This window comes from Mastigoproctus giganteus, chromosome 7, assembly GCF_048544385.1.
Source record: "Mastigoproctus giganteus isolate SK-2022 chromosome 7, ASM4854438v1, whole genome shotgun sequence".
Lineage (NCBI taxonomy): Eukaryota > Metazoa > Arthropoda > Arachnida > Uropygi > Thelyphonidae > Mastigoproctus > Mastigoproctus giganteus.
The window spans coordinates 47,855,484-47,869,738 of record NC_143581.1 but is presented as its reverse complement, the minus strand read 5'-3'; the positions used below and the strand labels follow the sequence as shown (position 1 = coordinate 47,869,738).

Sequence of the window (14,255 nt, the reverse complement as noted above, 5' to 3'; positions counted from 1 at the left end):
TGTCATCCTTCAACGTGGCATCCCTCCTGTCCGTGTCCACGATAAACATCAAATTACTATGAACTTTTTTTTTTGTCTCGATATCGCACCCAAAAACATTTATCGAAGAATGTCTCCTGTATAAGGGATAAAATGCTTGTCATGACAGATGATAAATTGGTGGTACAAACAGCTTAAAAATGGATAGACCGATGTCAAACGATACGGAAAGAGTCGGACAACTGAGAAAGTCAACAATTCCAGAAAACAACGCTGCTAAAATCAATAGGAGAGTGACAATCAGAAACACTAGATATGCAAATTTCATACAGAACCATTTACGATATGTCACGACTCCCTGCATTACACATATGATCATTTTTCGACGGAGGCATTAAGCTTAATCATTTTTCATTTGTATATTCTGAAGTGTATATTATAAAATACAATACGTCAAATTAACAAATATTGTTAGGACTTTTACGATTCGTCCTCGTACAAGCTAGCTAACGTTACACAGTGCTGGAAACTCGCACCGAGTAAAAATGTAGTTCAAGCAAAAAGGTAAAACAAGTAACAACAATACTAATAAAAATAAATTAAAATTGAAGTAATACAAGCATATCGTATATTACAGATAAGGGGCCAGTCAATGGTCGATAGCGATGCACAGAAATAAATCTAGTATGGAAAACACCAATGCCAAAAATTTCATTAATTACCTGCCTGATTTAGATTACGTTTAATTAAGACTATGTACCTACTTGATGTAGTCTTTATAATAAATTAAAATTCTATGGCCAGCTTATAGATAAAGATACTTGTTTAAAAAAAAAAAAAAACAAGAAAAGTCGATCTTTCTATGACGGCGAGTCAAATGAAAACGAGAATAATTGTCTAAATTTAAATTAGATGCCATCAATGCTTTAATGAACAAAGCAGATTTGCTCTCCTGAAATTGCAGCAGCAGAGATATGGCGTTTACAATGACAGGAGTGCCCAAACTTGCGCAACAGTGTTATGCTACCACGAAGAAAAACTCTGAAGAATGATCCTCAACCCAGGAGAGGCTCAAAGCTGGAACAAAAAAGAATCTGTCTTAGCGGATCTAGATATGACAGTTGTGGAGGGAGCTGGACATTAATGGGCATACCCACATCAACATGAAAGCTTGCAGTAGATTCCTGTGTCACAAGGATGAACAGAAACGTGGGATCGTGTCTACAGCACCAGAGTAAAGAAATGACCTCTTTGATGCAAGATGGTGCAAGCACTGCGAACTAGAGAGCAAACGACCCAGCATGCAGTGGAAATATCAGTGATCACAACAGCCAAAGAAATTCAACACATCCAAGGCAATAGACTAGTGGAAAGTCCATGTTCACGCTTTTTTTTTATTAGAATCATAGGGGCCTGCTGTGCCATTTCATGTGTGAAACTGTCAATTCCCAAAATTACTCACAAATCCTTAAAAGTGATCTGCGACGCGACATCAAAGACGAGAAAGCCGGATCTCTAAATGACTGTCATTTTGTTACATGATAACGTGGGACCACACACGGCTCACCTTATGGCAACTATCCAGAAATTTGCACTGGGAAGTTATTGCACATGCTCCGTACAGTCAGGGCTTTCGACTGACATTTTCATGTTTTTGGAAGACTCAAATTGATCTGGCAGGGCGTCAATTCCATACGCATAACGAAATGTAGACTACGAGTTGGGCATGAAAAATCTGGTGGACAGATAGAAGTGTAGTGGAAGTTTTTTCATTGAAAAATGACAAAAATACAAAAAGACACCTCATCTTGTTACTATTCTCCACAGTAGTCATGGATGTTTAAAATAGCCTTGATGAAAGAAATACATGCACTAACTTAAGGAAATCCCAATTAAAGAAATTAGTCTGGTGATTATGACGTTGCCAATTAGCTAATGCATCAAACTTCCAATGCTCAGTTACGAGTTGCCAACAGGGAATTTCGGATTTTTCTTCCCCTTTTTTGGTTTGTTTTGGTGCGAAAATGAAAACAGCACTAATTACCGAATCGCGCTACTAAAGCTACACAAATTTTAGTAGATAAAATTATTTTAAATTACTAAAATGTTAAGGTTTATTTAAATAGAAAGAATCGACCTACAATTTCCTCCTACTGTAGACTTTAAAAGCAGTTGATCAAAAAGTATTATCTGATCATCCTTCTCTAGTCCCAATAATCTTAATTCCTTGGTGACGTTTGGCTTTCAGCCAGTGTCTTCTTGTCATAACCTCGTATTCCTACGTAAGGGATGGCCTAATGCACTTGACACTAAAAGCGAAAGACCATGTAGTGATATCTAAATGGTGTTTAAAGCTATTTGAAGTCCCACGCGTAGGATTCTGACTGCTTGCGTCAGTCTTTCTATCAGGCTTCCCTTCCGTGTGTTAAATGTGTTTATATAACAGAAGCTTCGTTCAGACCACTACACGTAAAACTGATGTCACGTCATACCACACTACACTCGTCAAGTTCATGCCATCAATATGTTGTAACATTAACATACTTACAATTACTGTCATATGTAATTAACAATTGCTGTAACATTGAAGCTTGCATCATCATAAAAATATTCGTGATGGAGACTTTCACAAAAATAAGAAAAAAACTGAAACACGCAAACATGAACACTTGATAAATTTTTGTTCTCTTCTTCAACGGGAATACCATATCTCTGAGACTGTACATGTATAAGCTACTGCCAATATCTAACAATCGCAGGTGCCAAAAATTTCCGGAATAGGGCCAAAACTGTATAACAGGACCACAGTTGAAGCACGGGAAGAGGCTGACTGAGTATACACAAGAATATGCATAAGTTACTGTAAACGATATTTTATTTATCGCGAACCAGAAAAGACTTTTTTGGTGGGTTGTGTGGCCACTGAATTTCAACATCTAAGTATTTAGGATGGATTGCAAGACGAATTTCTTTAATATATAGGGCTGTCTCCTTTGATTTCAGACTTCATAGCAAATATTACAAATACTCTTTGGAGAAGGTTGAGGGCAGGTTCAGAATCTGAGCTACTCGTTAGCACTTTCACTAATATTAAAGTAAAGGATCCCTTAATTCCATTTAGCATATATGCCCCCTCAGGTTTGTAATCTGAGCAAGAATCCCATCAGCATTGCGCCTGCTCAATCCATTCAAGCCCTTATACACCTCAATCACTTTTTTTTCTTTCATTTATTAATTACACACAATATACAGTCTCAAGATTATGTACATCAAAGTATATACATGATTTATATACAATATATATTTACATATAATTAGATGCTCTGTACATATCATTAAACACTCGTGTGTGTGTTCTTTAATTAGGGTAGCTCCCAGGCATAAAGCCTAACTCTACCTTGAGAACTTATGAATATGTAGGTCTTTACAAAGCAGGCCTGGAAAAGTACGTTGAATTACCTGGCTCTGATTTTACTGTAGCGCAATTCGCGCATGAAATCCCGCACCCACTGGAGGTAGTGCAATACCAGTGAGTGCCAGCAATCCCGCTCATCGGGTTGCTCATACCAGGGAGCCAGCAGGGGGGGGGGGAACTCCACTAATAATCAATAGTCTGGATGGCAAAACTATAAGCTTCAAAAATCACAGTTCGATTGAATATTTCCTCATTTGCTGTTCCAAATCTCAATCGGATCACCTCGCAGGTGCCTAATCTCCAGACGCTGTAATTTTCAGACTAACCTTTCTTCGTAAGAGCACCCCTTCGTTCCCTTCGCCAGTCTGTGCGTGCTTTGTCAGATTCCCATATTTTAATCTATGTTTTTATCTTAATGAAGGGTAGGTGGGTGTGCACACACCCCTGCTACTTGTATTCATTAAACACAAACAAAAAAGAATACTACCAAAACTGATTGGTAGCTATCAATAAGTACTGTTTTAAATTTTTGTTCATTACTCAGAAACTGCTTCCAACTATTAGGTAGGAAACTTTCCTTTGTGCGAGAAAAAAAAAAAAAAAAAATATATATATATATATATATATATATATATCATTCATTTATTATTTGAGTAACGTTTCAGGCTGAACAAAGGCTTTAAAGAGCGCTGCACAAAAATAATTTGGGCAAATTTTGCCCTTAAATTCCTACTTGTTAACTTTGAGTAAGTCTTAATTTCAATGTCTTAAAGTAAGTCTTAGTAAGTGTAAGTCTTACAGAAATTCCTTATTAAAAGAAAAAAAAGTGGCATTCTTTCATGAATTACATACACTGTAAGGGCCTCTAGGCGATCACTGAATATGGAATCCGACCCTAAAGATCCCTTACGCATTCAAACTTGTGATTAACACTTTCATCATAGTTAGAGTGCGCCACTCTGAAGCAATAATTAAGTGGTTTTGTTGGTAGGTAACATTAACATACTTACAATTAATATGTAATTAACAATTGCTGTAACGTTGAAGCAAGAGGAAGAAAAAAAAAAGAAAACTGATATATATATTAAATATAAACATAACGGCTGCGATATATCGCTAGTACATATGGTTTCAATCATCATATGATCGATATAGATCATTTTTTGCCATCCATTTCCAACCTGCACCAGTCGACATCTTCAGCATGACAGGGATAGATTCTTATGGTTTAATGCTGCCCTCAAGGTTTATAAAAGGATAACCAAAGTGATTCTTCCTTTAGTTATTTTTCTTTGAGGACTGGTAATAAAATCGTACTGCAAGTGAGAAAGATAGTAGTAACAGTATTCGCATATAGTGCAAGGAAGCCAGACTTTTGCTGCACTGGCTAAAAAAAAACAAAAAAAAAACAACCAAGTAGATAAGAAAATTTATACGCTTCCCTCCTCCCACAGGTAACTATCCAGTGACCTTTGAATTTATTCAAACTGTCAGCCTCAACTGCCTGCGAGGGCAACTTGTTCCAGCAGTCAACGACTCGTTGGCTAAATCCAATCTAACTTCAAGCCCTGTAATTTGAATCTATGACCCCTAGTTCTGAAATTCTTTATAACAGTGAGAATTCCACCTTCATTCATTTTACTAATCCCTCTCAGATCCTTATAAACCTCGATCTAGTTGCCAAGCTCTGTAGCCCACATAATCGGAGTCCTTCCTCGATCGGCAGGTCGTCCTGCCGATCGCACCATTCCAGTTGCTTGTCTTTTGACCCTGTCAAGAAGCTCAAGTGTCTTTTTTCAGATGAGGTCTCCATACTTGAACACAGTATTCCAAACGTGGTCTTACAACTGCCTCATACAGTGGGATTATGACCCCCTAACTCTACAGGACAGCGTTCGATAAATCATCGATAGGACACCATGGACTTTCCTGGCTGCCTGTTTACGCTGTTCTGGAGGCGCCTCCGTAGCCAGGTGAGAAGGAGCAGCAGTGCGTAGCACACGCTTCTTGATTAGACCGGGGTTCGAACCCGTCACCACCAAATACGGAGGATGCGGAAAGGTCAGGGAATGACCACCGCATATTCCGGAGCAATATGGCCTTAGTTGCTAATGCTCCTAAAAACAAAAAAAACAAACAAACAAACAACGCTGTTCTGAAGACTTCATATCTGCCCGTACTGTAACTCCCAGATGAATGAAAGAACCTCACCTTTGTATTCCCTTCAGAGACTTCACGGTTAAATCCATTGCCGTTTAATCGGATTTAATCCCCTGCAGGGATCTAACCCTGGTATACTGAAGATGTTAACTGGAGCTGGTTGGCAGTAGGGATGGGAAAAAAAAAAACAACTGAAAACCATATATAGATACTCGCGATTTATCGCAACCAATGTTGATATTTAACATATATTGAAAATATATATACATACATTATGCTGGTTAAGTTCTGGACAGACAGACAAGGTCACTTAATTGGTTCAGGGCATATGCATCCTGAGCGGCCTCCATGGCTGAGTGGTAAGGAGCGCAATAGCACACGCTCCTTGGATAGACCGGGGTTCAAGCCCTGACTGCTAAATACAGTCGATCTGCCAACCTACACCGGACCAGCGTGGCAGATTTAAAAAAAAAAAAAAAAAAAAAAAAAAAAATTCTATTTATACTCCGGGACGACCAAACGGTCAGAGGAGTTCACAAGATAGACAAGAATACAAGAAACAGTACCGTATTCAGCAGTCACGGGCACGTGTATTTATGCACCGCGCGTCTGACCACTCTGCTACGGCGGCTTGATGGTTCATTTCCCTCAACATGAATCATTGAGGAGGCTTTCATCCTGCAGTGGGTTGATAACGGATGCAGTTTACCATTATGTGCATCCTTCCACGTAATGATCCCCATTTTAAGGACTTCCCCTTAAAACATATTGAGGTTGTTATTGGTTCCACGGCATACTGACATCTTAGGTCAAGTTGGAAGCCGGACACGTTATTAACAACAAACACTGGTAAAATATTTATTCATAACAATAAACCGGAATGTGTTTCTTCGGTAGAACTTTCCGTGCACACGTAGCCCTCAGGGAAAAGAATGTTAGCAATTTTTTTCCAGCTAATGATCAAAGCGGAAACAAAATCCTGGTGTATATATTCTCTACACTTCAGTCTAACTGAAAACGCTACAGTACTCAAACGAATTGGTCTACAAGGATGAGTTGTCACTAGGTAACAAAAATGCTGGTTTAGTGCCAAATACGATCCCTCCGCGCGCAGTTTAATTGTAATGCAGATGAACAAATCTAGAAGAAAAGAAAAATGTAACAAGAACAACTTCAGGAAAAATAAAAATAAATAAATAAAAACTGTGAAACCTTCCTTTAAATATTGTTCGTTCTCTCTCAAGAAAATATAAAATGTCAACTTTTTAAAAACTTGAGATAAACAGCGTGGCAATTGTTATCTGAGTCGTTTTGTAGATAAGAAAGCCATTCTTTATTAACTGAACTAAAGCACACTCCTCAAAAATACAGCGTGTATATTGTAACATATCATCACTTGGACCTGTTATCAGGTTCAAGTGATGATATGTTACGAAGAACTCTTTTCCGTTATACAGTATTTGTTTTACAACGTTTTGTGCGTTTCAAAGATCCTTCTTTCATATTCATTCTAAAATGTGATGGTAGAATGAATCTTTTCTTCTTTGCATATTATATACAAAAAACATTATAAACAAATATAAATTTAATAATAGCTTATTAAATCTGAATTTTTCCATTTCTTAACTTTTCGCCACATACCCGGACATCAAAGCCACTTTTGGACTCGGGTGACAATTTGTGTGGATTGGGAATATTTCATATCTGGTGATTTTACCATTTATAGAAAAATATCATTACAACCAACCAATACAGTTTGGTTAACGAACACATTTCAAGGTCCTGACCGACGATTTTCTTTATTATTAGTGCTCTGTCAATCTCATTTGAATGAAATTGTTTGACGAAAAATTCAATACAAAGAATTTTTTTCCCCTCTCTCTCATTCATATATTTTAGATATGTGCTAAATTTGAATTTTCGTATCAATTTGGGAGTGGAGGGGGGGGACATTTAAAAAAAAAAAGTAACAATACGCTGTCAAAATGACAACCTCTGAACAAATGTATTGTAGCGTACGTTTCAAAGTCGATATGTAAGTAAAATTACTACTGCTATATATTAAAAAAGTGCAACAGAATTTCTTCGAACAAATAATTCTTTTGAAATCATTTTCGGAAATATTCGTTTCGAGGTTTCATGAAATGATTCATGAAACCTCGAGAAGTTCGTTCTAATGGAATGTTACACTGCTTTACGTATATAAAAGTAAACAGGTTCGTACGTGTGCCACTTGAACTGCTATATGTAAACGTAGCTTAAGGAGTACTTCCATAGTGAAGGTAATAAATTCTACATTTTCCCTAACCTCTGTTTCAAAAAAAAAAAAAAAAAAAAAAAAGTCCCACCTCAAGAATCGAGAACAAATTTATTGTCACCCTTGTTACAAATACACCAACAACTATGGTCCAACCATCACTGCAAAAAAAAATCTCTAGCTATTTTCCAGCTAGGATCACACACCAAATTTGGGGCCAGAAGCACAATCAAATACATCACTCGCTTAAAAAGCACTAGCACAAATATAGGCTGTGGTAACACATTCGCTGACACTGAGAGCACATTGAGGCCCGCACGATGGCACAAGAATTGCACGGCCCAAAAATCGGCTGCAATAAAACAGTTGCAATGAAGTAAAAACTTTCTGGACAAGGCTGTACGGAGCATAATCGAAAGTTAATTTATTTACAAATACACCACTGCAAAATTTCCGCTATTAACCATGGCAAGTGACGTAAAGAGATTTTGCATAGTCATGGTTATCTGCATATACACTTGTACTGTACTGTATAATAAAGATCATTAATAATGCTTTTATTTCCGTTTCGCTGCAGCATTAGGTTGGGGAAGTCATTTTGAAGTCTAAACTCCCATGTGGAGGCGCTCCACCTAAAAGGTGTTCCAATGCAATGGAGATTGAAACTTCGCCTACATTATGTTCACAATCTTGCTATCACAAGGAAATATACATACAAACTCCTCGATCCTATAATCAGTTAGGAAGCCGATATGTGAGGTTTAGTAAACTATTGAGCATTTTGATGGACCGCACTGAATCAACATTAAGCGTTCCCTAGGACAACTGAGCTATACACTATTAGGAATCCCAAGGCATCCGCACACCACAGGAGGAAGCAATTGGCAACAGATCCTACATGAGCTTTACTTCCTTGCATCGTTCTGCTGTTTTAATATTAATGAGTCTAACACTCACTATAAAAATGTTAGCAAATGAATTCATTTCCCCTATTATCTGGACTAGATGCGGCTAGCGTATCCCTTATTCCCCGAGAGATCTCTTCTCCTTTCCATACTCTTGAAATATAAAGCTGTACTTGGATGAAGGGTTTCTACCAGACAAAACTGAGTCTGGACATCAATACGCATAATTTCAGCAAGTACGGACAAGACAGAAGGAAATTATGCCTTGTGTATAAAATGGCTGGAAGTCCCTGTTAGCTCTACTACAAGACCATCTAAGCAAAGATGGCCTTTGCAAATTCTGACAGTCCTTGATTGCTACTAATTTTTTAGGCCACATTACATTTCTTCAATCTTGTCTTGCATTGTTTTCCAAGTTCAAAGCGTTCTTCGGTAGCCAAGTTTTCACCACGTGATTAGAGTAAAATTGACCACAGCTTCCCCAAGCGAGACCTATTTTTGCAGTCTCCACTATGTGTCTTTGCAAATCATGAACTGGCTCTTCCAATCCAAGATAACCTTGAATACAGTTAGAGTTGCATTTAAAGTTTTCTCCAAGTTTCAGTCATATTGATGTCTTAATTTCCTTCCGTACGGCTTCGTCCTTTCCTGAGCGTTTTGAAAAGAGACTATTGGGGGGGGGGGGGGGGAAGAGACGAAGAAGTGAAAGTGGCATATACAGTACTCTACTTACTAAATGATGTTGGGGTCTAGCGGAACTTGGCAACAATGATTTTATTTTGAACCAGCTTGGAGCTATTTGGTGTCGCACTTAATATTTCTAGAAATTATTTTTAAGGTGTCATTATAAGGTTAGGAGTATCGCAAACAGAATATTAGGGTAATTTACGTGTCGTTATAATGAAATATTGTCAGGAGAGGTATATCTACCTTCTACAATGGCTGATCATAAAATTTGTGGATTACGGTGTTGATGGCGTACTTTAAATCATTAAAATTAGCTTTTCTAGCTAAGATTTAAACTAATTCGAGTGTGTGTGAACTAAATCTTTTGGCTGTTCAAACGTTTTGGCGAATTTATAGAGTTACGTTTTAATTAAAACATTGTTACATTTTAATAGTATAACCGTATACAACTTTTTGCTCAATTTTTAATGAATAAGCAGTTTTATAGGTACATAATTGTATCAAAAATAGTGATCGAATTCTTGGTGCGAGTAACGCTTTTTTACTTCTGATGTCTTTTGCCATTCCATATCGATCAGGACTTTCATATTTGTTCTTTTTAAGAGATAAATAGCTTTGTGTAAGTATTATTTTGTATATTATCCTGTGTTATCTAAAGTTATTCATGCATTGTTTCTTTGTGAATTTCTCGTTGGATGCGATTCCGTATCAGTTGGAAAATGGGTAACCCATAAATCAGCAGACTACCACCAACATTATTACTACTTAAAATGAGAGGAGTGTTTTTGTGTGGTGCAATTTCAGGCCACGTTGTACAGCAGTAGATCCTCTGTTCCCTTTTACTTTAATCCCGACAAATGAATCACTTCAAGAAAAGCTCTCATTAGAGAGTTGCTATAAAAAGGTGGAGGGGGGCATGTCGGTATCGCACATCATTTCGGTTGACCCAGTAATTTTTGGTTGTAGAATTTATTATTTTTTTAATGAACCTGATTAACCTTTCTTTGAAGAAGAGAGGGGGGAAAAAAGATTAGTTAATATACGAAGTACATTACATTTCGGGCGCGTTAGCAAATAGTAATAATTCATGATTTATAAAAGAAAAAAAAAAAAAAAGGAACGACTTATGCACCAGCTGAGAAAGCTTATTTTCTGCACATCTGCTACATTGCACATTCCTTCCTCCAATCAGCGCACGGCAACAAACAAAATATCCAGTGCTTCCAATTAAAATGAGCCGTATACGTTCGATTATATATAAATTTGGACAGGCCCTACGAATCGTTCTAAAAGAACCAAATATAAAATTATGAAGATCGGTGCAACAGGAGTGGAAATATAGTCGCGTTATTACATGCGGACGGACGTAGTTAAGACATATACAAGGTACGGCTAAAATGAAACGAGAATCGTTGCTTACCAACGCCTCACTACTGCGCATAGTAGTAATAGTATCTTATGTAAGGCGGCTCCCATAAGATACTATTACTACTATGCGCAGTAGTGAGGCGTTGGTAAGCAACGATTCTCGTTTCATTTTAGCCGTACCTTGTATATGTCTTAACCACGTCCGTCCACATGTAATAACGCGACTATATTTCCACTCCTGTTGCACCAATCTTCTTACTACTGAGCATGTCAACATTCATGTGCTGAAGCTTATTTTTTCCCTATACAGATCAGTTTGTTTCGTCGCAGTCGGTTAAGTTTTGATTGAACTGCGCCTCTAAGTGAATCAGTGTTTTAACCGTGTGGAGGAAAAATGAGTGATCATAATTCAGAGCAAAAGATTGTTATTAACTGTTTAGTGAAACTTGGTAAAAATGGTGCAGAAATGTTGGAGATGTTAGAGAAAGTGTACTATGATGAAACCTTGAGTCAGCCACGTGTGCCCGAATGACAAAAATGGTTCAGAGGGACGGGAAGATGTCCACGACGACACGAAGAAAGGAAGACCGCCAACTTCAACGACAGACAAATTGAAAAATTCGCCAAATCGAGCGCCAAGACCGTTGGATGAGCATTCGACTAATCGCAGAACAGTTACACATTGACAAAGAAACAGTAAGAACAATTTTGACAGTGGTTGGGCATGAAAGGTGTGCGCACGAATGGTTTGCAGTGAGAGTTTTTAACGAAAAACAAGATTACAACATTGGAGCACCCGCTTTGTTCTCCAAATCTGGCGCTGTGCGACTTTGTGCTCCAGAAAATTAAAATCCACCTCAAAGGAAAACGATTTGAGTACTTAGCAGACATTCAGAAGAACACAATGCAGCAATTAAAGGCAATATCTTCCGAGGACTACCGCTGCTGTTTCACATCCTGGAAAACACGAATGGAGAGCTGCGTAGGCGTGGTTGGAGAGTAATTTGAATGGGGGTAAACATTGAAATTGTTGTATTTAAAATAAACGATTTAAAAAATATTTCTCGTTTCTTTTTAGCCGCATCTTCAATGCTAACGGGATTGAAAACAAGTTGTATGCAGCAGGTCGTAGCTAGTGCGTGCAATTAATTTTCATTAAATTCTAAATGACTGATCAATCAAATGTGCTAGTATGACATTTTTCATTTGTTGTTGTTTACTAATAAGTGCAGACGAAAAATAAAACTTCACATCATAATATTATTAGCATAATTAAGTTATAAATCCAATATGGCCATCGAGAGAACTTTTGCACATTGTAATCAAATAAATCATGGGCATAAATTGCATTTTGTTTTTTAAATCAAGTTTATGAAGTTTCAGAAAATGTCGGGTTACTTATACTGTTGGGATAAACTAATCTAACTTTATCAACAAGTTAGGTTACCTAAATTTTTGTTATAATTCAGTTCTATTGTCATAAGGAAATGCACTTTAACGCATTTACATTTAAATCTTGATGTGTTTAGTCACGCTGAAGAATTCAATCACGCAGGACTTGTTCGGAATCGTCAGGCAATACGAAAATCAGCTAACCAGATGGCCACGAGTGCGGTGTAACTACCAGTAGAGCCGCCTCGAATTAAATGCGAACATTAGGACTATGAAAAGTTTCTAGCAGTCAATTAAAGTTGACAATTACCTGCATGTCAACAATTCTGGAAAGAGCTAAATGATACCCCTACAAAAGAGCCGCCTGAAGCAATGCTCCAACTCACCACAGATCACGATACTGTGTGGTAACATCAAGGTTCGAAAGTATACAGAAACTCTACACATTCTCTACTTACAACACTACTAGCTTAAAATAAATTATTACACATTCTGGATATTCTGTTAAGATAATGGAAGCTAATAGACTTCCCAGTTTAAATTGATTTCTTTTAAGGCTTGCATGCTGAACTCAGCTGCACGGAATTCAAGTCTTTAATCTTTTCTTGTTGTTCGTTTAGTTGGCATATTTTCAGATAATACTAAATTTTAAACGTAATGGTTTATCCAGCAGTAAGTATCATCTCCAATTGCAGAAATTCATTTTCCAAACTAGATCTACCAAATGAGATTTTACACAGAAAACGCATTCGCGTTTCTGTATGAAAGCAAGCACCTACGAAAGCAAGTTCAGTTCGCCAAGAGCCGACTCGGAGAGGATGACAGTTATGCATGTTTCCTTTCCATCTAAAAGCGGAATTAGTGGTGCAAATTGAGCGCACCCAATGTATTCCCGTACAGAGCGCCCTCCTATGGGGGTAAAAGGCAGAATTCGCGTTGTGTGGTGGGCCAATGTGCCTCGCAATCTCCGTCTATCTTGCTCCAGGATGGGATGTTATTAACATATGTTGGTCGTCGAACTTTGTAATTTGAGTATTCTTTAGAAGGCAGAATGTATAAAAATTCGACATGAAATTTTCCACGATGTATAAACAGGCCGCCAGGATGGCGCATTGTGCCATAATTTTCGCACGTAAAGAAAATGAAAGTCATCTCTTCGTATTAAGGTGATGAGACCGCAATCAAGAATATTGTTCAGGTCTGGAGGGTACATTTGAAGGGGAAGAAAAAAAAAAACACTTAGAAAGGTTCAGAAAAGGGCAACCGGATTGATAACATGTGGTAATTCATATTTATGTCCATATGAAGAACGGTTTAAAAATTGCCGACTGCAAACTATGGCAACTTAACATCTTGGAGTGGTGGGGAGAACTGACAAAAGGTATAAGGGAAAAGAACTGGGGGAGGCACAATTTTAGGGAGTAATAAAAGGCTGGGTCTCATGAAGTTTGCTTTTGGGAAGCATGGAGTAGATCACTGGAATGAACTGCATACCAGAGAGAAAGAGAGAGAGAGAGAGAGAGAGAGAGAGAGAAAAAAAAAAGTGTTTAAGTTCAAAGCGGAATTGGATAAGCACTTTATAGTGGCGGGGAAGGCATGAATAATTATTTTTTTTTGCAGACGCACAAAAAAAAAAAAAGCCCGCTTCCTTGCATCATAATACTAAACGTTATTGGCACGTTCAAAACTAGCTGGTCAACTTTATGCCAAATACCCCCACAGTTCAATCCCCATCATCCTACGTAGTTCACTGCTATTTCAAAACATACAAGACGGATCCAACTGCCACAATGCAGCTTTCTCTCAAGCCCGCGATGGTATCGCAATCATGGTTACTGTTGAGTTATACAGCTCTCACAGACGTCCGACTTGGACCAATCACAACCCCCCTACCTTCGTAGTCGCTCCATGGAAGTGAATAAACTGTTAACTACCATTAAGTATATTATTTCTAATTCGCTGCGAACAGTGTTCTTTCATTCTTAGTAAGTTATGTTACCTGCCTTTCATCTCCTATAATTACGTTCAAACCAGAAAGAAATATCTACGTAATTTGAGCACATAATAGAAATATTGAAAGAATGTTGGCCAC

At 37.8% G+C, this 14,255-nt stretch overlaps 1 protein-coding gene across 3 annotated transcripts in view; it reads right to left on the bottom strand.

Annotated features, from left to right (window-relative positions):
• LOC150082880 (C-Maf-inducing protein-like) overlaps positions 1 to 14,255 on the bottom strand; it is a 451,841-nt gene that overhangs the window by 425,036 nt on the left and 12,550 nt on the right. Inside the window, exon 1 of one of the 3 annotated variants that reach the window (XM_090377645.1) lies at positions 2,528 to 2,577. The exons of 1 other annotated variant lie outside the window; for it this stretch is intronic. In XM_090377645.1, the coding sequence (XP_090233771.1) occupies positions 2,528 to 2,539 (12 nt within the window). In that variant the 5' untranslated portion in view covers positions 2,540 to 2,577. Of the gene's footprint in view, positions 1 to 2,120; positions 2,224 to 2,527; positions 2,578 to 14,255 lie in introns of those variants that run through there. One more of the 3 variants, XM_090377646.1, reaches the window with a different exon arrangement.